At 49.2% G+C, this 26,202-nt stretch overlaps 1 protein-coding gene across 1 annotated transcript in view; it reads right to left on the bottom strand.

Annotated features, from left to right (window-relative positions):
- Positions 1–1,307: 1,307 nt before the first annotated feature.
- Positions 1,308–26,202, bottom strand: part of KSR2 (kinase suppressor of ras 2) — a 410,482-nt gene continuing 385,587 nt past the window's right edge. The window contains 5 exon segments of the mRNA XM_029922908.1: positions 1,308–1,445; positions 2,724–2,853; positions 6,731–6,862; positions 12,373–12,506; positions 13,447–13,543. Coding sequence (XP_029778768.1) covers positions 1,308–1,445; positions 2,724–2,853; positions 6,731–6,862; positions 12,373–12,506; positions 13,447–13,543 — 631 coding nt within the window.

Here is a 26,202-nt window from a genome sequence, read left to right as displayed (position 1 = left end):
CTGACAATGCAAGAGCTTGGGCCTCACTGCTGACATACAGAACGGGAATCTGCATTTGAAGAAATTCTCTGGATATTTTGGAGGCTGACACTGCAGCCCAGAGAGGCCAAGTCACACGCCCGAGGCCACACAGCAACGAAGGGGTGGAGCAGGGTTCTAATCCACTCTGTCTGACATGGGAAGTCTGTGCTGTCTTCAGTCATCTAGGAAAAGGTTGAGCCCCTGGGGTGGGGGTGGGGGGAGGAAAGATCCCGTCCTCCAGGATCAGCAGGCTCAAATGGTGGGGTGGGGGTAGCCGAGGGCCTCGTGGGGCATCTGTTCCACAGGATACTGCCTTGGGGATCCTCGCGGGGTCCCGTGAGAGATGCTGACACATGTTCCGGTGTGCCTGTGCCCGCGGCTGGCCGTGTGGAGAAGTGTGAACCTCCATCTGCACGTCTGTATGTAGGCAAGGAGTGGTGAAGGGCCGCCATGTGCGTGCGTGTGTGTCATGCAATGTAATCATGTATGTGTGTATGCCTGAGTCCGCCCACACACGTGGGCTTGGGTACCAGGGTGTGGTTTCACGTGACGTTCGTGTAGTGGGCGTGTGTGCCTGTGTCCCTGAGGGCTCCTGCGTGCGCCCATGTGTGCAGAGGTGTGTTTTCAGGTTAAGTTTCTACGTATGTGAGTGCACCGTGCCTGGAGCTGCAGGGCAGTGGGGAGCAGGGAGCTCTCGACAGCCTTGGCTGGGCCAGCCTCACCCTCACCTTCTGGAGAAATCACTGAGGCCAGGGCCTGGAAAGGAGGCCCCCAGGGAGACGCCTCACTCAGAACAGGTAAGAAGAGGGGCACAGAGCCTCTAATGGGGAAGCCAGAGAGACACTGATGGCAAGGGGAAGCTGAGAACCCTTGCCTTCACGCGACAGAATGTTCGGGAAGCAGAGAGACGCCATGATGGGGAGAGACTGCTGGCCCAGGGGGGTCGAGTCCCGAAAGCCAGGCCTCCTGGAAGAGTATGCCCGAGTAGCTAACACAGGGGATTGGGCAGGTTCAGGGTATTGCCTTGTACATGATGCTCAGACTCACTGGGGCATAGGCAAGGAGGTGGCCATGGTAGTCATGGAGACCAAGACCCCGGATGGCAGACCTCAGGACCCAAATCCCAGGGCAGACTCCCCTGAACGGAAACCTGGTAGGGAAGGGTGGTGGCTGGGGGAGGGAGGTGGGTGTATGGAAAGGAGATGGCTGGCAGAGGTGGGGAGGGAAGCAAATAGGTGGCAGAGGCCACAGGACAAAGGGAGTGGGGAGATGCTACGGGAGAACACCTACTCTGCAGACTTCCAGAAATGTCCGGGGTGAGACAGGCGGCGGTTTCGCTTTGGCAGTTTCTCCAGCATGTCCATGAGCTTAGTGAAGGTGGGTCTTTCTTCCTGTTCAAAGGCCCAGCAGAAGAGAAGAATGTCCTAAAGGAAACCAACATGTGGCAATTTAACATAAATGATGATGTCTTGATAATTTTTGGCATCTCATTGGGCTTGTCCATTTGTCTACCCATTTGTCCCACTTGCATAGTCCTCCATCATCCATCCATCCACCCACCCACCCACCCACCTACCCATCTATCCATCCAACCACCCATACCAATTCATGCATTTATATCTATCTATCTATCTATCTATCTATCTACCTACCTACCTACCTACCTACCTATCTATCATCTTTCCATCGATGCATCTCTTTATCCATCCATTCTTCCACTCATCCAACTCAGGAGCCCATATAGCATACTAGACAGGTCCTTCCTATTCTAGAATGTCTGGTGTATGCTAAAATCCATAATGCTCCCCAAGGAGTTTTTTGGGCATTTTTTTTCCTCAAAGGGAAGGAGAAAAGTGAATCCTGATCTCTATCCACATCCCCATACCATAAGTGCTTTTCAAAGTCAAAGAGTAGAGAGTTAGTTTTTTATTTTTATTTTTTAAATGTTTATTGATTTTTGAGAGAGAGACAGAGACAGAACATGAGCAAGGGAGGGCCAGAGAGAGAGGGAGACACAGAATCTGAAGCAGGCTCCAGGCTCTGAGCTGTCAGCACAGAGCCCGACACAGGGCTCGAACTAATGAACCACGAGATTGTGACCTGAGCCAAAGTCAGAAGCTTAACTGACTGAGCCACCCAGGTGCCCCAAGAGTTACTTTTAATAATCACCTCACCTGAGAAAAGAAATCTAGATAGAGGTAATCCTTAGAAACATACCAGATTATTACTCCCCCCTTGACTTATCTGTCTTCTGATCAGAAGACAGGACTCTTCCTGCTGTGTTTAGAGGGTGATTATGAATTTACACTAAGCTTCTCTGTTTCTGTGTTTCTTGTTCTGAGTTGGATAATGCCTAAAAACTTTTATGTAAGTACAAACAAAATTAGAATCATTAATATGGGTACTGTTTTAAAAGTAACAGTAAAAGAGGGATTCATTGGTTCTACTTGATTTAGGAATCCATTGCTAGGAAAAATCTGGCCAAGTGCTACTGCACCCTTGGGGCAGGAGCCTGAATTGCAGGCATAGTTCAAAAACTATACTTCCTAAGCTCCAAATCACTATCTGACAAGGCTGTGGGCATGCTATTGCATCACCCTCTGTGGAAGCACTCATATCCTTACCACGCAGGAAAAAGAGGACCCGGAACTGTGTCTACCTCTCTCTTTGTCCCCAAGAGCTGGCACTGTCCCAGGACTTACCGAGATTTCTTTTCCCATGCCGATCTGGCTGAGGTTGGGTTTCATGCCTGTGCCCATTTGCCAGATTATTGCCTCTGCTGGTTGGGTCTTGAAAGGCCACTCCCTGGCGTGGAGTTCATACCAAATTGTGCTGTTGGCAGATGTTGTTAAGGGGTGTTGGTATGCTATGTTGCTCTCGACCCTGTATCCCAACACACACACACCCTTCCCCCCGCCCCACACCCAGCCCTCTACATCCTGGTTTCTTCCTCACGAGGCTGGTGTTTTGCTAACTGAGATACACCTAAAGCTTTCTTGATGTCTTAGAACTATGCTTATTTTGGGATACCTTCCTTCCCTGGTGCCTGAATTAAAATGAGTCAAAACCTAGCACCTGCAAGTTTAATAGAACATGGCTAGGATTTCTGACCCTGGATGTACACTTCTTGGAAACCACTGTAAGGAAATACTTAGGTAGACAAAAGTCACCAAAAAGGATATTCCCTACAGCATCATATATAATATCAAAACAAGGAGAAATGACCCAACTGCTCAACAAAAGGAATAGGTTGTGTGAATTACGGTAATTCCGTAAAACAAAATGGAATATGATATTATTAAGACAAATCAAGGAAATTTTGCTGACATGGAAAAAATACTTACTATATAATTCTAAGTAAAAGAAAAGCAGGACACGAGACTGCCTATAAGGTAATACTACTCTTTAATAAAATTATATATGTACTGACAGGAGAAAAAGAAACACAGTAAAATGTTAATAACGGCTAACTCTGGGTGATAGGATAGGATTTTTTTTTAGTCCTGTTTTCTAAATATAAAGGATCTCATGGGATAGTGGGGGAAAACTGCTGGGGGTGTGTGCATGGGGTACCCACAGGGTGAGTACTCTGGGGAACTGCTGAGTTGTACCCCGGGAACAAAATTCCCCAACTCAGGAAGTATCTGAACCAATCCTAGGAAATGATCTTTCCTCTAATCTAAGATAATTTATGCAAATTTGCTTTAAAGACCACGAAGCACTCTGCTATCCTCTTTACCTATCAGAGGACTGTGTCTAACCAGCTATTTCTAGGGACCCACTTCTCAGCGTATTCTCCCCCTGCCAACCTCATCCCTCCGGGGCGAGCTTGGAGTGGCGATGCCCCGGGGGTAGGTTGGGGTGTTGAGTTAGATGGTCAGGAAGTTGTCATTAAGGTGCTAGATGATTCTTGTTGTCTTCGTAATAATCAATAACACTGACTGAGTTTTGACTCTGTGCTAGACACTATGCTAAGCCCTTTGCATCTGTAATGACTATGGGGGAGGTTTGGGAAGCATGACTCTTTCTGATGATATGACATCCGGGGGCTTCCCGGGAGGGGGGGGGACGATCCTGCAGCTGACGGTTGGGGTCTGGGCTTACGTGAAGGGGGGAAGGGAGCCTGTCGGAGCTTGGCCCCGTGCTGTGTGTCCTACAGGTGTTTTCTCACTCAATCCTTGGAAAGCCTCACTGGTTTTATGATCTTTGAGTTTCAGTTAAAAGAAATAGGGCTTTTCGTGGTAAAACGACTCTGAAGTCCATGTGGCTAAAAGCTCCAGCTCCGGAGTTAGGATGACCCAAGTGGGACTCCCGAATCCACCCCTGATTACCATACCGGAAGTCGCTGAGCCATGGGGAGTCTATTTCCTCACCTGTCACGTGGGGACAGCACTAGCCACAAAGGATGCTTGTGAAGATTCCATGAGACAGCACCCACAAAACCGTAACATGGTGCTCAGTGTGCTTTTAAAAGTCCAGTTTTGTTCTAAGTCATGCCTGAGCACGGTGTTCCCAGGCAACAAGAAGCACCTAATTGGCAGGAAACCAAGAGCGCCAGGTCCCTTAGAATTCAGCAGTGTCAGGAGTAAAAGCCTCATTAAAACTTCCTTTCAAACCCGACTTTCAAGAGAAACTCACACAAAGAAAAAAATAAACTGCGAAAGATTAAAACTCCAGTGGGAAACCAATTACTCACTTTGGTACATTTTGTTAATTACATTCTTTTTCCTTTTGCTAAATTTATACGAAAATATACCAACTTAATTATTGCAGTTTGGTTTCAGATAACAGTATCTAACGAGGCAAAGATCTGGGCATAAACGCATCGGGACAAATGACAACATCTAAAGGGGTCCGAGTGATAGGTGTCAAGGATCCGGATGGGCCAGCAAAAGCCTCCCCCATCCCCCGCCACCGAAATTTACAGAGAGAACAGAGTAGGGGTGCTTTTCCATGGAAGCCGGTCTCTTGAACATCCCTTGGTGTTGCTAAGTCTAATTGCACACATCTGCAGGGTTGCAAATTTCCCAAACAGCTTCCCCGGCCGCCGTCTCTGCTTGTAACCACCAATCTTGGCAACCACCTTGCAAAGTGCACAAGGTAAGGCAAGGATTAGCATGACCTTCTGAGGGAGGGCAGCCCGGAAGCCTTCCTGGATGCACCTTCTCAGGGCGCTCTGTCCCGCACCCTCCTTTCTTCTCTACGCTTCCAAAGACATCCCCTTCTCCTTCATGAGTACGGTTTCTCTCTCCTTCCTGAGAAGCCCGAAACTCCTCTTTCCCAAATTCTAGATGTGTAGATACAGCCAACTTCTGGTTGGTTCCAGTGGCCATTTCCAAGGTAGCCCAGACTCACTGTGTCCAAATCTGCCTTCCCAGCACAGGCTAGGCCTCCCCTCCAGCTGCCCAAGGTAGGGATCTGGGCACCGCTCACATTCTACCCATCATCAAGCCCTATCCCATCAGCCCCCTGAATGCTTCTTATGTCCATTCCCAGCATCCAAACCCACTGGCAGTGATTTGATAGTGCCAGCATCGTCCCCTGGATCGGTCTCCCAGCCTCTAAGTCTTATCCTTCTCTCTGTTCTCTGTACTGCAGAGCGATTGTTCTAAAACTCAATGTATGATTATGCCACTCTCCTGCTCAATAGCCATCATTGGCTCCCCAGTGCTGTGAAGATGAAAACTCTTCAATCCAGTCTCTCAGTCCCTATAGGATTGACCCTGATTCCCTCTCTAGTCTCTCATGTCACCACCCCCAGCTCATTTTTTTCTGATTCTCTATCTCTCAGTTCCCTCCTCTCTCACTCCCCACATGTCCCTCCATTGTGGACAATTTGTTTTCTGTTATCTGGGCCTGGTCACACGGTCCTTCTATCTAGAAACCTTGCCCTACCCTCATCTGCCCTACTTATACCCCCTCACTTAGGCTCAGGAGTCACCTCCTCCGGGAAGTCCTCTCTGATTCTCCAGGCTGGATTTAGTTCCTCCTTCACTCCCACAGTCCTGTGTTTATCCTCAGCATAGCATTTACCATACCCAGCTAAAAGTGACTATCTCCTTGTCGGTCTTCTACTAGATCAGACAGAGGAGGAATCTTGGTGGTTTAAAAATACGTCTACAAATTCTTTGATATTCCTTCCTGCAAAAAGTAGAGCTTCACCCACCACCTCCTGATTTAGTGGCTTGTTTCTAACACACAGAATGTGGCAGAAACAAGGATATGTAATTTCTGAGACCAGCGCATAAAGGCAATGTTGTGAGGTCACTTGAGCAGCCTATGGAGATGCCCACAGGGCAAGGAACTAAGGCCTCCTGCCAACAGCCATGTGGGTGGGCCACCTAGGAAGTGGATCATCAGCCAACGAGCCTTCAGATGAGACCACAGCTCTAGCCAACATCTTGACCACAACCTTACGAGAGAGCCTGAGCCAGGTCAGAACCACTCGGCTAAGTGAATGAGTGAACAGGGGAAGCAACTTGCCCCGATCACATAACCCTGGTCACATGGTTAGAAACCAGGCATGAAGGTTTGCTAGGGCTATCCCTCTACTACACGCCACTTGGATACCCCAAACTCACCCCAAAACCTAATCACCTTGGCCCCAGCAGATAAATGCCCCAACTCTTCCAAGATCCATGGAAGAAAGACCTGGGAAATGTCCCTCTGCCCGGCTGGGGGCTCTCCAAGGCCAGCGTGGGCCACCTACCCGAGTGCAAAGACATCTGAGTGCTTGGAGAAGGGGAGCTTGTCCTCCTCCGTGTCGGGGGACAGCTGGCGGATGATCTCTGGCGCCAGGTGGCACAGCCAGCCATTCTGGATGCGGAGTTTATCCTCTCGCCTGGAGAAGCGAAACACAGAGTGAGCCCCGTTTCACAGCTCAGGGAGGACCAGTCCCACAGTACTGGCCCCAAGTCTCCGGACCATCTCTGCTGGCTTTCTTGGATTCCTTCCCTCCGCCCCCCCTCAGCAAATGGGCACTGCCCCGACCTTGTACTTGAGGCTGAGGCCCAGTGGAAGGGACAGGGAAGACTGGTCTGGAGAGAGACACCCAACACCCAGACCATCATCGGATCCCTCTGCTTCCGAGGCACCCCCTTCTACAGAGTCATTCAACAACTACAGCTCCATCTTGTTATTCATGGTAGTTACATTTTATAAAGTCTCTGCAAATAGCAAGGTAGCAAATATGGAATCATCACTCTTGGAGGAATTAGGTCTTCACACGCAGGCACGGTTCACACAGACTAATCTTAAATCCTAAAAGCGACTCCTCCTAGTACATGCGATTTTCATTATTTTACAGAAGCGGAAAACAACGGCTTGGAAGCGGTGGGTGATGTGTCTGAGGCTACCCCGCAAGCAGGTGCAGAGTTGCAGAGCTCTGTCCAGCTGGCCTGGGGCCTGTGCTGCGTGGCCCCTCCCATCTCTGTCCCCGAGATCTCGTATGAGAGCGGAAGCAAGAACGCAGAGCGTCCACTTGTTTGATCTCAGCTGGGAACACGTGATTCAAATTTTCACCACCTGTGCGTGCCCATGAATGATTGCAAATATGCTGATTGATTTTTGGGGTGCAGACAGATTTGAGTAGGCCAATTCGCAAATCTGGAGTCCACACATGATGAGGACGGACTGCATTTATGGGGAACTCTGTTCGTGCACAGGGAGCGTAGCGGTGAGAGAGGCTGGCAAGGCCCCTGCCCTCCTGGAGCCCCCGCTTTGGTAGGAGAAGGTGACGGCAGATGAATTAAATAAATTGGAAGAATACAGATAGTGATAAGCATCATGCAAAAAAGATTTAAACAGGGGAATGCGTTAAAGATAAGAGGGAACTCACTTCAGGTAAGATTGATAGGACATAAAGGATCCAGCCATGTGAATAAGGAGAATATTCTAGGCAGAAGGGGAAGTGAGGACAAAGGTGTAAGGCAGGACCTGTTTGAGGTGTTCTAGAAACTTAGAGAAGGTGAGGTGTAATTGGCATGTATATGCCATCCCATGTGTTTATTAAAATGTACACAGCCGCCCCTTGGTTGATGAGCCTTAGGTAGCTCCTCCCCCTTTCATCACTATGGGCAACGCTATGAGGCACGTCTTTAGGTAGGTACTGTGAATATATTCCCACTCAGGTCTAGGATTAGTCCTTCAGATAAATTCCTGGGGGAGGAAAGATGCCAGCTGCCTTCTTCACATTGTAAGAAGGTACAGACCTTTCCATTTGGGTCTGAAATCTGAACAGACCTCCTACAAGGTTTCCACGGATTCAAGACTCCCAGGAAAGGGCCAGTGGGCAGCGAGGGGAGAGGGGCACAGATGTCTCCAACCATCAGCAGTGAGATTGTGATGGTCCAGTGCCTCCAGAATGTGGGACCTGGGGCTGACTGGATTCTACCATTCTTCTAGCGTGGCGCCTGAGCTATATCAGGTGTGCTGCGCTGTTCCCTGGGCTGCACTCACTCATATCCCTTGATCGTGACTCTTGCCCTACCTGAACACCTTTTCCAGCAGCTCCATCTAACAGAGCTTTCCATGATGGAAATGTCCTCTGTCTGTGCCATCCAACATGGCCGCCACTAGCCAACATGGCTGTTGGGCACTTGACATCCAGCTAGTGCAGCTAGAGAACTGAACATTTAATTTGATTTAATTTTAATTGAAGTTAAAATGACACAGCCCTGTGTGGCTGGGAGCTATGGGGCAGTGCTGCTCCAGATGATCATTAACTACAAATGGGTTTTATGTTTTAATTTACTTCTTGACATGACCATAAATGGAAACTAGCACTTTTTTTTAGTACACATGAACATTAAGATGAAAAATGCTTATTTACCTCATCCCTAAAGCCATCTTGTGGACCACACATCGGGGTCCACAAGGACCCCCAACAAGAGAGGCTCCAGGAGTTTGGGGGCTGGATAGTTCTTTGTGGTGAAGGCTGTCCTGTGCACCGTACGGTCCCTGGACTCTCCCCAGGACCACCTCTTCCCCTGTTGTGACAACTAAAAATGTCTCCAGACGTCATAAATATCCCAGGGGGGCGGGAGAGCCCCAGGTTGACCATCACCGCTCTAATTTATACATAAAATAAGGAAACAGTCCAAATTCTAGTCTTTCGGCATCAGTAACACAGGACTTACTCTGCGCAGCAGACCTATTAGAACACATCCTCTGCTGAAAAGCAAGACTGAAATACATTGGCAAGCCCTCAGGTTGGCAGGGCCCACTGAGTTCTTGCTTCCAGAAACGGGGATGCCTGCAGGAACTTAAGGACCTATCTGCTGCTTACTAGCCATGGGACCCTGAGCAGGCCTGAGTCTCCACTTTCCCATCTGCACAATGGGCACATAATTTCAAATTAAGTAATTTGTTCATCTTGAAGATTCAGAGATGGAGTTGAAACTAGAGCACAAAGAACATCATCCTTGAAGGAAGGGCCATGGTCTGGGCCGTCGATGCTCACCAGGTAGGATCAAGGCCACTGGGGGAGCAGTGAGGGGAGCTGATGCCACCTGAAGGGGGAGTGTCCCAGTTCTGATCTCTTTCCAACTGTCCCTGCTGCCTATTCTAGACTCACTGGCTCAGTGCGGGTTTGGAATTATGGGCAGGGCCAGGAGGAGGGGTGCTGGCCATTCCCTAACCATCAGCCTGGGGTGGCCGTGGGCACACGCCTGGGAGGGGGCTGGATGCCTGGCCTGGCCCAGGCACTGCAGGGTGTCCCGTTCCCGTGTCACTGGATGACAAACTCAAATCATCTTCACCATGGTTATTATTATAATTAATAATAGCCTGAGCATGGCTGGCACCATAGTGGCTGGCATAAAAAATGAACCTTTTCTCAGTGATGGCAGAACGGCTGTAAGCTAGCAATGCTGGGGACGGGTTTGGGGGAGGCCCTGGGGTCTGTCTGGATGTTCAGGACGTGCTCACTTCCCTGGGTGACCCCACCTCTGCCGGGACTCAGCAGACACCCCTCCTCGCTGCTGGGAAGTCGGCATTGTGATTGCCCAAGCTCTGAGGACAGCAGGTAAGTCCTGCTGAGTGCCTACTGTGTGCCCGGTTATCCATCCCACTTAGTCCTAACAAGCCCACGACAGGCGGAGTCCAACCCCGTTCCGTGGGTGACAGCACAGAGCTTCAGAGCTTTGGCCTGCCCAAAGCTGTGACAATGTGACTTCAGACTCCCACCCACAATTTTACAGTAATTCCCAGCGAAGCCCACCCTTAGGGAGCAAACGGAAGCCCTGCACTAAACTAAGCCCGACCCACAACTGGAAGTGGGGATATGCACAGGAGAAGCCCCCCCGGTGACAGGTGGGTGGCCAAGATAGGAGGATTTCTTCTGGGAGAGGTCGCTGAGAGCGCCCTGGCCTCTCCTAACACTAACCAGGTTTGTGTGGACACAACAGGCCGGGAGCCACCTTGCCCTTGACTTGAACTTGCTTCCTGGGTCACAGGGGGCCTTCATGAATGAGGTAAAGGAAAGGATGCCCACGTCATTCCATTTCCTTTCTTCCTTGTTACCCTGAGGCTTTAGCAAACCAAGCATCAAAAGGAAGAAAATCAGAGGCACTGCCCCCTTTTCCTCCACTGGTGGGAGAATCCGCAGGCAAGGGGAGAGAGCCAGTGTGGACAGGCCTCCAGGAAGGAAGAATAGTTTTATTTTGTTTTTGTCTTTTTGATGTTTATTTATTTTTGAGAGCAGGAGGGCAGGGGAGGGAGGGGGGAGAAGGGGAGAGAGAGAGAGAAGATTTGAAGCAGGTACTGCACTGTAGGCACAGAGACCGACGCGGGGCTCGAACTCGTGAACCACGAGATCATGCCCTGAGCTGAAGTTGGATGCTTAACCGACTGAGCCACCCAGGCGCCCCGGGAATCTGGGTTTAAAGAGCCTTGAAGTAGGATAAGGAAAACATCTGGGGAGCCTCTTTTTGTCTGGACACAAACACCTGAGTTCCTAGTGATGTTACCAACTGCTTTCCCCAGCCCTCAGCCTGGAGTGATGGATGAATGGGTGTGTGTGCGTGCATGTGTGTGAATGTGCAATTCCTCCACCAGCAAACGTGCAAGTGCAAGGGGAGGCAGAGGGGAGAAGGAGTTTGCACGAGTCAGCCCTCCTGGCTTCTTGGGTTCTAACCTGAGGGACTCTCTCCATTTCTCTACCCATTGATCTATCTGCTCATTTACCTACTTCTTTTCCTGGCCTAGGTGCTATGGATAGTTTTGGAGACTTCACACTGTCTTTCTGGGTGGAGTAAAGTCTGAAAGGAAACTTCGGCTTCTGTTGTGCTCTGTTTCTAGGTCACCCAGGAGCAGCTGGATCAAGTTTTGCCGATTTTTGGATGCTCTTCGATATTACAGGTATTATACAGCATGCACAAAATTCACTTCGGTGGCGGTGTCCCCCTCAAAGAGATCAGTGGTTGTCCAAAGCAGCCGAAATGGAAGTAAAAGGAGCATGTGAGTGAGGCTGCGGTCGGAGGAGGCATGCACAGAAGGGGCGTGATTAGAGAGAACCGCAGGGTTGTTAAGTGCGTGTGTGTGTGTGTGTGTGTGTGTGTGTGTGTGTGCAGTGCACGTTCCAAATGAAAAGTCACAGAGGGCGGACCTTCTGAATCACACGTTGTTTATCTGGAATCAAGCGGTTTCTCCCGGTCAACTGCAAGCAGCTTGCCCTCGGGTGGGTGAGTGGCTCCTGAGAGTTAATTACTTAAGGATGGTTAGTGACTCTCCTGGGGGACCCTGAGGGAGGTATATGCAAATGACTAGTAATTACAACGCTCCTCCACAGCAGCACTCCGCAGAGTTTTCTGCACAGCGGGCGGGCGCTGGACGCCTGATGGTGTTATTTCATCCACACGAGGGTCTTGCGAGGTAGGCACGATCAGACCCGTCATTTTTCTTGCAGACAAGGAAACTCAAGTTCAGGGAATTAAAGTCACGGTCAAGTGGGGCCACAGGAGGGTCTGACTTTAAATCCCTTGACTGATACTTGTGCCGCACTCACATGTATGAACTCCTAAGAAAACACGGAGCGAGGGCTCTCGGGTGATGCCAACTGCCAGGTGGATCTTCCAGGCAAAGGGAGAGTCTTCCAGTTAACTTCGAGGGCAAGGGCTTTCAGGATCTGGGAGTGCCCTGTGCCCAGTAACGCACACACACTTAAAGGCACTGCTTGCAAAACAGGCCTTGAGGGGATCACAGCACACGACCTTGGCATTCGCAACAGCCTCGCTGCTCAGCGGGGCAGCCTCAGGCCCAGCACCCAGTCTAGGTCCCCTGAAGCCATCTGGGTTTCTTCTCACCCCATGTCATGTGTCAAGGACCCCTCAGTGCTCCTCCACCGCCGCTCACCTGCCAGCCTGGAGCACCCCGGAGATGCTGAAGAGCCCGAAGTCTGTGATCACCACTTTCCCGTTGTCGTAGAAGACATTCTTTGACTTGAGGTCCTTGTGAAGGATCCCTTTCGCGTGGAGGTAGCCCATGCCCTGGAAGGAGCAAGGGAACGGGGTGTCTCCAGGGAATATATCCGGGCGCTGCCTGGGGCCCCAACGCACAGGCCTGGAGGTCACAGTGGGGGACGGCAGGGCAGGTGGGAATGGGCAGGGTCCTGGAGACACACGTCCGCTACTGTCCTCAGACCACTGCCAAACTGTTCCCACCTAGCTCTTAAGCTTCCCGAAGAGGAGGCAAAGGAAGACGTCCCCAGTGGGAGAAAAACTGAAGACGAAACTGAGAGGTGGTCCCCAGAGAAAGCTAAGGAATGTCACCAGCCACCCCCCACCCCCGCACTTCCTCTTTAAAGAAAATAACCCCTCAGCAGGATGTGTGTTTTATCTCTACTTAACCCACATCAGCGCAGGACGCACTGCAACCCCTCCAGGGACAGATCATGATCCAGTGAGTGAGACCACAGCTAGCTCAAGGGTGAGTGTCTGGATTCTTAGCGTGGTTTTTTTTCCCCCTTTATCAGCAGTCACATTTTATCTCTTCTCACAGCTCAGTCCTAACACTTCCAATGGGGACTAAAAGCCCCAGTCAACTAACAAGGCACCTGCCAGAAAACACAGGCTGTTCCAGTGCGTTTTAATCCCAAGAACAATCCCACCAATGGGATGTTTCCCAGGCAGCTGCAGAGAGAGAGGGTTTACACTCTCAGGAATTCAAGCATCGAGGGGTAAGGGATTCTAGCAACACAAACTTCTCCTGGTCCCCATCCATATGTGCCCAATTATCATGATGACGAGGCACCAAACAGAAGCCTGACATCGGGAGGCCATCCCTAATGGTGGTCTCTGGGCAAAACTCTTGCTTGCATACAGCCTGGTAGGTTTCAGGTCAAGTCTAATTTTTTTTTTTTAAATCCAGACTCCTGGTCTAAAGCCAGACCAGGCACCTCTCAGGAGGGGACCCCAGCCCCTGTGGTACCTTCACAATTTCTTGGGCAATCTGCCTCGTTTTGTTGACATCCAAGACGATTTTGGCATCCCTCACCACAGAGTAGAGCGTCCGTCCCTTGCACAGGCTGAAAAGCAAAACGGAGAAGATGCGTTATCGGCACTTGTTCAGACAAGAGCCACACAAGAGTTGTTGGAAGTGACAAGTGACAGAGGACGTGCCGCTACCACTGGAGAACAAGCCTGGGCCCGGACCTCAGCCCCGGCTCGGAGCACGTTCTTGGGGGGTCCTTCCAGGTCTCAGGACACCCATGGAACTGAACCCAGTCCCGGGGCAGGCTTGCCACGCTCCCTCTGTCCCAGGGCTGCACAGAACGGAAGCTGTGCATATACCACGAGCTCCTGGGGTCCTCAGACGCCACACAGACGGCCCTCTGCTGGCCCTCATCCCAGCTGCTCCCACTCCCCAGAGGCTGCTGAGGTGGGGGCTGGGGGGCAGGGATGGAGCAGCAGCCAAGGGGTGGCTCACCATCAAGTGCCATCAGCCGACAGTGCATCAAGCCGTTAGATGGTTGTGTGTAAACATGCGTCCTCTTCCCCCCTACCCAGACGCCTGTCTAGATAGAGGGCTTTTCAAATTATTTTCAGCCTCGTTGAGTTCATTTTGAGGACCAGTGGTTTAAGATAAATGACAAGATGGAAAAGGACGGTAACTCAGCGTCACTGAGTTGCCTGCGTGCCCATCTGTCCGTCCCTTCTACAGGGAGCTCCGTGCCCGGCACAGACCGAGCAGGCACTGAATACATGCTCACCAGATGAGAGAAAGAAAGAAAGAATGAATAAGTGAATGAATGAATGAATTCTAGATTCACCACAGCATTCCCAGCCCCAGGCACCGTATCTAGCTCAGAGTATCCCGTGATGGCTGACAGAGGAAGGAAGGCATTAGGAAAGTTCATGTTCCATCTTCTGTCAAAACTAAGGGCTTGAATTTTTTTTTAATCTATAATTTCATTGCTAAAACACTCTTAGCTCTTCCTTTAGTATTTTTCGAGCCCTTGTTATGTGCTGGACTTAGCTAAGATCATCCAGCTGAAGCTAGATCGCAGCTCTGCTCCTTACTGTGTGTCTCTGGGTGGGTTACTTAACCCCTCTGGGCTCAGAGTCCTCACCTAGCAAAGAGAATGAGTGATACCTACCTTGTAGAGTCACTACAAGGACCGAACGAGAGAAGAAACTGAGTGCGGTGCCTGGCACCCGGCGGTGGGAAGGATAGCATAGTGGTTAGAGTCTGTGGGTTAGGATCTTGGTTTATCAGTTTGTAGCTGTGTGGCCCCGGGCAGGTGAGTTAACATCTCTGAGCCTCACTTTCACTATCTGTAAAAAGGAGTCAATAACTCCTGCCTTATGAGGTAGCGAGGAGAACCCCATGGAATCAGGTGTGTAGAGTTGTGAGCACCTCACCAGGCCCAGCACACGGTAAGTACTGTACTCATGAACTGCTGGCTGTTGGGAGAGGTAGTAAGTGATCAATAAAATGGCAAATGTGTACATGCACTTGTGCAAATATGTACTGTATATTCATACACATATGACATCTGCTTGTCCGTTCATTATATTCCTACCTATCTACCTAGCCAAGCATCTGCCCATCCACCCACACACCCCTCCAAAACGCTGCCTATGATCTTTCACTAAGATTCATTTCTTCACTTCCTTAAAAAGTGAGATTCTCAGGGTAGCTGACTCCCAGGGGGGTCTGATTCATCTGTCCAAGGTCGCCCCGTAAGCTGGTGGGAGACAGCCACGGTGACTCAAGTCTGTCCCCTCTTGTTGCTGTCCTGGGAGGTACATTTGCTGTGGCTACTGCAGGAGAGAGGGAGGGAGGTGGGCTGTGCAGCCAATTAAACCATATTGACATTTAAATATTGGGAACCGTGGGCGGACTCCCTCCCCTGGGTTCTCAGTTCTTGAACAGCACCTACACTCATTACAGGCCAGAGCCCAGAAAACACCGTTCCCACTACAGACGGCACAGCAGATCATTGCAACAGGCTTCGAGACTTCCAGACTCTCCTTCCCGGGGAACTGCCTACAAGTTGCCGGCTTCCGCTACCCAGTCCATTTCTCTCCCTGCTCACGTCTTCCTTTCCAGGAGCGGCTGCTCACACCTTTCCTTCCCTCACGACCCTGTGGTTCCTCGGGATGCTGGAGGATATCCCATTGACGGGTGGGATGTAAACTTGAACAACCACAGCTTGGGACGGCTACCAAAGTGAAATATACAAGTAGCCCACCGTCGGTGGTTCCTTCCCTAAGTATCTGGCCAACAGGCGTGTGTACCCAGATTCACCCACAGACATGCCAGGAGGCACGAGAATGTTAACAGCAGTCCATCCATTCCTAATAGCCCCGCGCTGGAGCCAATCCAAATGTCCATCAACAGAGAGATGGATCGATTGCGATGGAGCATCGATAACAATGCTATACGTCCCCACGATGTGTATACAATATACAGCATATAATTGTGTTGTGCTGTATAATAATTAGTGAACTACTGCTCCCTGCAAAACACATGAGGTTCAGAAACACAGTGTTAAACAAAAGAAGCCAGACACACAAGACTCACCCCGAATGATTCCATTCACATAAAATGCAGAACTGGACAAAACAGACCCACGTGCTAGAAGTCAGGGTAGCGGTGACCCTGGGGGGTTGGGGAGGCCGGAAAGGACATGAGGGACGGTCCAGTGTCGGGGCGGAGGCGGGGTGGGTGCAGGCAGCGTTCTGTTTTGATCAGGGTGCTGGCACCTGAGTGTGAATTCAGTAGAAATTCATCAGGTTGTGCTCTCAGGATCCGGACACTTTGCCAGATGTGATACTTAAACAAATGGGCAAGGATGAACAAAATATGGTGTTGAAACTGAAAAGAAAATCTAAACCAACATGGATACCCCGGGCATCTGTTTCTAACTGCTTCCCACAGTCCCAAAGGGCAGAGTCTACAGAGGAATTAGGTATTGACGGGGGGCTGAGCAGGAGAGCAGGTGCGGGGTGAAGGCTGAGCTCAGAGCTGGAGCAGGCATTGGGCAGGTATCCAGGGCGGCTGAGCCTCAGATACTCCAGACAAGTCAGTCCAAGTGTCTTTGGCGACTGCTTTGGGCTTGGGGTTTCTGTGGCTGACACCGGCGCCCAGAGAGTCGTTCGCAGCGTGGGAGGTGGGTGAGGGGACGGATGGATGAAGGTCTGCTGGGCACATGTGTACAAACCCTCACCACAGCCCTGCAGGGGCCGCACTGTCGCCCTGCTCCTACAGACGAGGATACGGAGACCCAGACAGGCAGAGGACCTGCTCACAGACACACAGACACGGATCAGCCCGTTCCTGATCTTTCTCTCGACTCCTCTGAGGTGTGTGTGCCCAGTTACGGGACAGGATTCGGGGGCCATGTAAGAGACATGCAGCCAAGCAAATCCAAATCCAACTCTGCCATTTACTACTTGCTGGGGGACCTCGGGAAGTGACTCCGACCTCAGTTTCCTCATCTGTAAAATGGGAATGATAGTAACACCAGTTAAGGTGTATGAGCCCTTGCTATGTTCCAGGGACACGCCTAAGCACAAAATCCCCACACGGTGGGTACTCTTGGGGTTTTCCATGGATTCCAAGACGCATGTTTCCTTGAAATGTAACATCTCCAAAAAGAGAATGTGTCTTACTGACGGACAGGTAACAAGTTTTGTCGGCACTGTAAGTACATGAATACAATGTGTCTATTGTAATTGACGGCATCCTGGATTTAATCAAGTCTTGGATCAGCCATGATTTATAGATCAGGAGGCTCAGGGAAGGTAAGGAGGGCTGGGGCTTGAACCCAAGCAGCCTGGCTCCAGAGTGTATGCTCTTAACCCCCATCTTTGGCTCTGTAACTTTCTCTGAGACTCCAGCACGTCCTACGCCCTCAGTTACTGGTAGCCATAATGTCACTGCTGCGGCAATGAAGATTAATGAGGCCCCTGGCCTTGGCAGCAGTCGGTCTGGAGGTCAGGAGAAAGGTGTGTTAGTGGCTTCAGGATATAGAGAGTACTTCTCCAGCTTCTGGGGCAGTAAGCACACATCCACGTGTACACACACATATACAGGTGCATGTGCGAGTGTGCATGTGTACACACACACACACACACACACACACACACACACACCTCTGTATCTCTCTCTGCTGAAAGATCACGTTTCTCCAAGAAGAACGGGTCCAGAAATGTCCGCCTTTATCTGCAGCTGATGTCTCTTCAGCCCTGACCCCGGGCGGGGCACTCACACAACTCTGACCTCTAACCCCACCTCCTGGTGACACAGGGAGGCTTCGGGTCAGGATGACCCTGTCAGTGTAAGATGGTTGTAAACCAGCCCCAAAGAGGACTGTCAGAAGCAATGAGATAAAAACCATCTAGAAGGCTTATCTCCAAGGGCTTCTGTCCACACTGGCTAATTCTTCCAGGGCAGTGACTGGGAGAGGATTCTAGATGCCTGAGCCGGCCACTTCCCTCCCCTCCTCCAACTCCCTCAGCACCAAGCCTGGGGACCCAGGCCCCGTGTGAATGAATGGTGGGGAGTGGGGGCCAGGGGCCACCTCCTCTGAAGACTGACAGACACGCTCCCAGCCCACTTCTGCCACCCCCAAGCCCACAGGGCTTTGGAGACTCAGCAGGGGCTCAGTGTCCCCAGTGGCCACTGTGGTGTGGTCAGCCGAACAGCGGTCCCCACAACTGTCCACGTCCTCATCCTCTGAAACTGTAACTATTCCCCTTACAGGGCAAATGGAACTTTGCTGAGGCAGTTACAGTATTCTGACGTAGGGAGATTGTCCTGGCGTATCTGGGTGGGTCCCACTGTCATCACAAGGGTCCCTATAGTAAAGGGAGACAGAAGACAGAGACAGAGGGAGAGGTGAGAAAAGACTCAATCATCCCTTTCTGGCTTTGAAGATGAGGAGGCGTCATGAACCAACAGGTGCAGGCAGCTTCTGGAAGCCAGGAAAGATCTGTCCCCTGGAGCCGCCAGGGTGAATGCAGAGGACACCTTGACTTTAGCCCTGGGAGACCCACATTAGTCTTCCGACCTCGAGGACTGTAAGATACATTTGTGCTGTTTCAAGTTGGCGGTCCTTTGTTTCGGCAGCCTTGGGAAACCAGCCCAGTGGGGCAGGCGTGCTGGGCGGGAGGTGGAAATGAGATCGCACAGGTTCGGTGCTCGGCCCAGCATCCGGCCAGAACCTGCACTTCCTCAACAGCAGCTCGGATCACTGCTAATAATATCACTGCTGAAACCACTGCTGATAGTCATACTTTCTTGCTTAGGTGGCCACAATTGCCCCTTGTGGCCTCTCTGGCTTCCCTAATTTGGTTTCTTTTTAATAAAAAAAATTTTTTTAATGTTTTTTAATTTACTTTTGAGAGACAGAGAGAGAGAGTGTGACAGGGGAGGGTCAGAGAGAGAGAGGGAGATACAGAATCTGAAGCAGGTTCCAGGCTCTGAGCTAGCTGTCAGCACAGAGCCCCATGCGGGGCCCGAACCCACCAGCTGGGAGATCACAACCTGAGCTGAAGCCGGATGCTTAACTGACAGAGCCACCCAGACGCCCCACCCCGTCCTTAATCTTATGGAGCTGACTGGCCAGGGGGGATGGCAGGCAATAAATAAGTAAACAGGCAAATAGAAAGATGTTCAGAGAAGTGCTAAGGAGAGAATACATAGATTTACTGGACAGAGAGTGGTGGGGCTGGGGGCTTCTTTGGCTGGGATAGTCCAGGGAAGTCCCTCAGGGGAGGTGACCCCCATGCCAAGAGCTGAATGAAGAAAGAAGGCAGCCATGTGAAAATCTAGAGGAAGAGAGTTCCAGGCTGAAGGACCAGCCAGTGCAAAGGCCCTGAGGTAGGACCAGGCTGGCACACTTGAGTAACACAGCAAAGGCCATGTGGCTGGGATCTAGAGAATGTCTCCCTGCCTGCTTTCCTCATGTGCTGATCTTCTGAAGAAAAGAAACAGCTGGGTGGAAACAGTCCTCAGCTCTGCCTGACTGGTGTTCCCAAGGCAGTAGGTTTCAAAGTCAGCTGTTGTTTTAAAACACTCTATCCTGTCAGAAGGGATTTACAACCCTTTGGTTGTTCACTCACTTCTAAGCACTCCTCACCTCTCAAAACTCACAACCCACTTCAGCGCCCCTCTCCTTTCCCCTTCCCTTGAGCGAATAAATCACATTTCAAGCGACACGTTGCACGCTCCCTCAAATTCCAGCCGCAGGCAATCTCTTAACTTCCAAGTCGCTCATGAATCTAACACTGAAGATATTAAACCTCAGGACTCAGGGGCTTGCTAATAAAAACTGCCAGGTTAGCTTCCTATTAAAAATGGGAAATGCCAGAAAGCAAGTGAGAAATGCCAGCTGTCCGCCACCTGCTTAACCCGACGTGCGTCCAGGAAATGAAGAGTTATGGAGTTCCATTTCGTCAGGGGTTGGTGGCAGAAGGCTCATGTCCCAGCCAGACAAGAAGGAAGACAGTGGCCGGCCAGACACCGGAATATGCAAAGCAGGAGCCTAGCTGCCTGTGAAAGCAGGACTTACTTTTCCCTGACCTGCATTCCCCCTCCTCCAGCCTTGACATTGCCGCAAGGCTCGGAGGAGGGGGGAGGGGAGAAGGAGGAGGGGGGAGGGGAGAAGGAAGCTTAGACTCCGTCTTCCTGGATTCAGTCTGGCTAAGTCCGGAGGCCAAGGGTTGCCTCCTCTGGGCCCTTTAAGTACTGAGACCGGGTTGTGACAATTACTGATGCTCCTGTCCCAGACTGTGACCTCAAGCTTTGGAGCATCTGGTGACATTCTGCCCTCCATGGTCTGGGTTTCCCAAGGGTACAGGCAGCCAGCTGGGGGGGGCCTCTGGCTTCCAGGAATGGTCCTCTGCCTCTGGTCACATTGTGTGGTCTGGCCACCATCTGAGACCTGTTCTTGACCTTGTCCAAAGACATGCCGGCACACGCTCCCTCCCTATGTATATGTATGTATGTACATATATATGTATACACACACATACACACACACACACACACACACACACACACACACACACACACACATATTCATCATCTCCTGAGGGTCAGATTGTGTATCTCACTGCAATCACTCCAGAACCACTTTAATATTTTTGCCAGATCGGCCACTTTATGTTATTTATCACTTGCAAATACTTTCTCTTTGGATGCATTGCCTTGAAAAATAAGCGTATTAAAAAAAAAACTTGTATCATTATTTCTATCATTGCCAGGTAGAAAGCCTGAATCTCTAGCCCCAAATAAATGTCAAAACAAGTACAGTGAAAGCCAACACCTCAAACAAAATGAAATCCTAGCTTGGCATTTGTGGCCAAATGGTCTGATCTTGAGGCGTCCTCTTCATTTTAAAAAAGAAGTTTAGGACAAATCAGCCCTCAACAGGTACAAAAAGATCAAGATCATACTGTGCATATTTTCAGACCACAACACGATGAAACCACAAGAAAAAATTGGGAACGATAACTAATCCTTGGAGACTAAGGAACATCCTACTAGAGAATAAATGGGCTGCCCAAGAAGATAAAGAGGAAGTTAAAAGTTCATGGAAGCCTATGAAAATGATAAGACCACAGCCCAAAACCTCTGGGACACAGAGAAGGAGGTCTTAAGAAGGAAATCTATGGCAATCCAGGTCTTCTTAATGAAGGAAGAAAGGTCTCAGATACACAACCAAACCTTGCACCATAAAGAGCTGGAAAAAGAACAGCAAATCAAACCCCAATCCAGTAGGAGATGAGCAATAATAAAGATTAGAGCAGAAATCAATGCTTTAATCGAAACCAAAACCAAAACAAAAACCCAAAAAACCCAGTTCTTTGAACTGGTTCTTTGAAAGAATTGACAAAATTGATAAGCCCCTACCCAGTTTGATCAAAAAGAAAAAGGAAAGGACCCAAATAAATAAAATCAAGAGTGACAGAAGAGAGATTACAACCAACGCAGCAGAAATACAAACAATAATAAGAGAATATTATGAGCAATTATATGCCAATAAAATGGGCAATCTGGAAGAAATGAACAAATTCCTAGAAACATATAAGCTATCAAAACTGAAACAGGAAGAAATAGAAAATCTGAACAGACTCATAACCAGTAAAGAAACTGAATTAGTAATTAAAAAAACAAGAGTCCAGGGCCAGTTGGCTTTCCAGGGGAAATCTGCCAAACATTTACAGAAGAATAAACACCTATTTTTTTGAAGTTGTTTCAAAAAATAGAAATGGAAGGAAAACTTCCAAACTCGTTCTAAGAAGCGAGCATTACCTTGATTCCAAAACCAGACAAAGACCCCACTAAAAAGGAGAACTATAGAGCAATTTCCCTGATGAACATAGATGCAAAAATCCTCAACAAGATACTAGCCAACCAGATCCAACACTACATTCATAGCATTATTCACCACAACCAAATGGGATTTATAGCTGGGATGCAGGGCTGGTTCAACATTCACAAAACAATCAAAGTGATTCATTACATCAAAAAAATAAATGACAAGAACCATATAATCCTCTCAATAGATGCAGAGAAAGCATTTGACAAAATACAGCATCCTTTCTTGATAAAAACCCTCAAGAAAGTAGGGATAGAAGGGTCATACCTCAAGATCATAAAAGCCATATATGAAAGACTCACTGCTAATATCCTCCTTCATGGGGAAAAACTGGGAGCTTCCCCCTAAGGTCAGGGACACGACAGGGATGTCCACTCTCTCCACTGTTATTCAACATCGTACTATAAGTCTTAGCTTTAGCAATCAGACAACACAAAGGAATAAAAAACATCCAGATTGGCAAGCAGGAAGTCAAACTTTCACTCTTTGTAGATGGCACGATACTGAACATGGAAAACCCAAAAGATTCCACCAAAAAATTGCTAGAACTGATCCACGAATTCAGCAAAGTTGCAGGACATAAAATCAATGCACAGAAATCGGTTGAATTCCTATATACCAATAAAGAAGCAACAGGAAGAGAAATCAAGGAAATGATCTCATTTAGAATTGCACCAAAAACCATAAAATACCTAGGAATAATCCTAACTAAAGAGGTGAAAAATCTATATCCTGAAAACTATAAAAGTTTATTAAAGAAATTGAAAAAGACACAAAAAATAGAAAAATATTCTATGCTGATGGATAAGAAGAATATTGTTAAAGTGCTGATACTTGCCAAAGCAATCTACATATTCAATGCAATTCCTATCAAAATAACACCAGCATTCTTTACAGAGCTACAACAAACAATCTTAAAATTTATATGGAGTCAGAAAAGACCCCAAGTAGCCAAAGAATCCTGAAAAAGAAAATTGAAGCTGGAGGCATCACAATCCCAGACTTCAAGACATATTGCAAAGCTGTAAGCATCAAGACAGTATGGTACTGGCACAAGAACAGACACTCAGATCAACAGAACAGAAGAGAGAACCCAGAAATGGACCCACAAATGTATGGCCAACTCATCTCTGACAAAGCAGAAAAGAATATCCAGTGGAATAAAGACAGTCTCTTCAACAAGTGGTGCTCAAAATGGATGAAAGACCTAAATGTAAGACAGGAAGCCATCAAAATCCTAGAGGAGAAAGCAGGCAGAAACCTCCTTGACCCTGGCCTCAACAACTTCATATTCAACATGTCTCCAGAGGCAAGGGAAACCAAAGCAAAAGTGAACTATTAGGACCTCATCAAAGTAAAAAGCTTCTGCACAGTGAAGGAAATGATCAGCAAAACTAAAAGGCAATGGATGGAATGGGAGAAGGTATTTGCAAATGACATATCAGGTGAAGGGTTAGGATCCAAAATCTATAAAGAACTTCTCAAACTCAACACCCAAAAAACAAATAATCCAGGGAAGAAATGGGCACAAGACATGAATAGAAGCGTCTCCAAAGAAGAAATCTGGATGGCCAACTGACACATGAAAAAAATGCCCAACATCACTCATCATCAGGGGAATACAAATCAAAACCACAATGAGATACCACCTCACACCTGTTGGAATGTCTAACATTAACAACTCAGCCAATGACAGATGTTGGTGAGGATGAGGAGAAAGAGGATCTCTTCTGCACTGCTGGTGGGAACACAAACTGGTGCAGCAACTCTGGAAAACAGTATGGAGGTTCCTCAGAAATTAAAAATAGAACTACCCTACGACCCAGCAATGACACTACTAGGTATTTATCCAAGGGATACAGGTGTGCTGTTTCAAAGGGGCACATGCACCCCAAAGTTTATAGCAGCGCTATCAACAATAGCCTAAGTATGGAAAGGGTCCAAATGTCCATTGACAGATGAATAGATAATGAAGATGTTGTGTATGTATACAATGGAGTATCACTCGGCAGTCAAAAAGAATGAAGTCTTGCATTCACAACTTCGTGGATGGAACTAGACGATTATTAGGTAAGCAAAATTAGTCAAACACAAATATCATATGGCTTCACTCATATGAGAAATTTAAGATACAGATGAACATAAGGGAAGAGAAGCAAAATTAATATAAAAACAGGGAGGGGACAAAACATAAGAGACTCTTAAATACAGAGAACAAACAGAGGGTTGCTGGAGGGTGGTGGGAGTGGGGATGGGCTCAGTGGGTAAGGGGCATTAAGGAATCTACTCCTGAAATCACTGTTGTGCTATATGCTAACTAACTTGGATGTAAAATTTTTAAAAATTAATTAATTACAAAAATTTTTCGTTTGTTTTTAAATATATTTTTGAGAGACAGAGAGAAGCAGCACAAGCAGGGGAGGGTCAGAGAGAGAGGGAGGCACAGAATCCGAAGCAGGCTCCAGGCTCTGAGCTAGCTGTCAGTACAGAGCCCGACGCGGGGCTCGAACCCACGAATTGTGAGATCATGACCTGAGCCAAAGCCAGACGCTTAACCAACTGAGCCACCCAGGCGCCCCTAATTAATTTTTAAAGAAAGAAGCGTAGGGGTACCTGGGTGGCTCAGTTAGTTAAGCATCCAACGCTTGGTTTTGGCTCAGGTTGAGCCCTGCATCAGGCTCTCTGCTGTTAGCACAGAGCTCGCTCTGGAACCTCTGTCTCTCTCTGCCCCTCCCCTGGTTGTACATGCATGCTCTCTCTCTCTCTCTCTCTCAAAAATAAGTAAACTTAAAAAAAAAATTTAGCAAGTCAGGGTTAAGAAGGTGTCAGACACTAGCACCAGAGGGAGACTTTCTCCCTAATGTCACTGGAAGGATGGAAAGAGAACTGAGGAGGAAAAAACAGTCGCTCCCTATATGATTCAATGCTACCTAGGGCCAGTGGTACCTGTCCCAGCCCCTGGGAGACCCTGGAAGTAATCCCTCCACCTGCAAACCCTCCCCTTCCGCCAACGATGCAACAACAGAGCACTACAAGCCAGGTCTGCGCAGTGCAAGGGCCATTTCCTCACTCAGATGGAACTGACATTCTCGTGGAGGAACTGATAATAGCCAATAGAATAAGTGCAAATAACAAACAGGACAATTGAGAAACTAACATGGGTCCGGTAGAGACTAAGGTGAGAGGGACAGGTGCCTCCATTAATAAATGGTCAGGCTGGCCTCTTGGGAGGGGACCCAGGGGCCCCCTTCCCACCACATCATGTCTTAGGGCAAAGACTCTGTATTCATTCCTGGCAACTTCTCACCACGTGCCCTTTGTCTCAGCTCTCCAAGAAGGCTAGGCATGTCTTGTTCAGGATGACGACCATCTCCCGAAGGCGGAGCAGGGGACCCGGACGGAAGCCAAAGGTTTCCAGGGATCATCTCATTCAGTGCTCCTAAGAACTCCCTAAAGTGGGTATGATTATTCCCATTGTACAGATGGAAAACCGAGGCAGTAAGTCAGCCTGGATAGGAGAACACACTTCAGAATCAGAACCACTTGGGATAAAGTTCTGCCTCTTCCTGGCTGTGTGATCTCAGGCAGGCTACTGGAAACTTCTGGAACTCGTGGTGCTTTGTGATCTATGAGGTGGGGTGAGGAGGGAAGGGAGTTGGTTATATACGAGTAGTATGCAGTCTCTGCGTCCCGTTTGACACCGCTCTCCATTTACAGAGCTTCCTCTGACCAGGCACTGAGCTGAGCACTTCTCAGGCCATCCTTCCCAGGAGGGCAGGCCATTCACGTGCAGGAAGGTTATGTGACCTGCCCAGGGTCCCGCCGTTCAGACTCCGGATCTGAGTCCAGCTCTGAAAGCACCACATCTTTCCAGGATTTTGCAAGATCCCTTGGGAAAACACGGTTTGGCAAAGAGGAGTGAACTGACCCCACTCGAGATGGCCTGACTTCTGGAAAACTTTGTCCGCTGAGCCCCGCCGAGATACCCCTCTCCCCAACTCAAGGCCAAATTCAGGGCCAGCACCCCCGTGTCTGGCCTCACTGTCAGCTCATGCTTCTGTTTGGGAATTCCTGGCAGCCAGCCGGAGAGATGCCAGGCAGGCTGAAGAGGGCTTGGCCAGGTGAGGGGGTTCTTCAGAGCTTCCTGATGTTCCTTTGAGGCACTCAGCTGGCCAAGCCCAGGGGAGGGGCTCTGAAAATGCTCCCAGAACAAGCAAGTGAGCCCCTGACTCCTATCACCTCCCTTCCTCCCATCATCCACTGCAGCTGGGAGAGCGGCGTTTTGTGCCAACGCAGATCCTTGTGGCTCAGCACGCGACAGACCAGGCCCTAGCCAGAGCAAGTCAGTGATG

The sequence above is a fragment of the Suricata suricatta genome, chromosome 14 (genome assembly GCF_006229205.1).
Source record: "Suricata suricatta isolate VVHF042 chromosome 14, meerkat_22Aug2017_6uvM2_HiC, whole genome shotgun sequence".
NCBI lineage: Eukaryota > Metazoa > Chordata > Mammalia > Carnivora > Herpestidae > Suricata > Suricata suricatta.
Note: the sequence above shows the minus strand (reverse complement) of the source record. Positions and strands in the feature narration are given on the sequence as shown.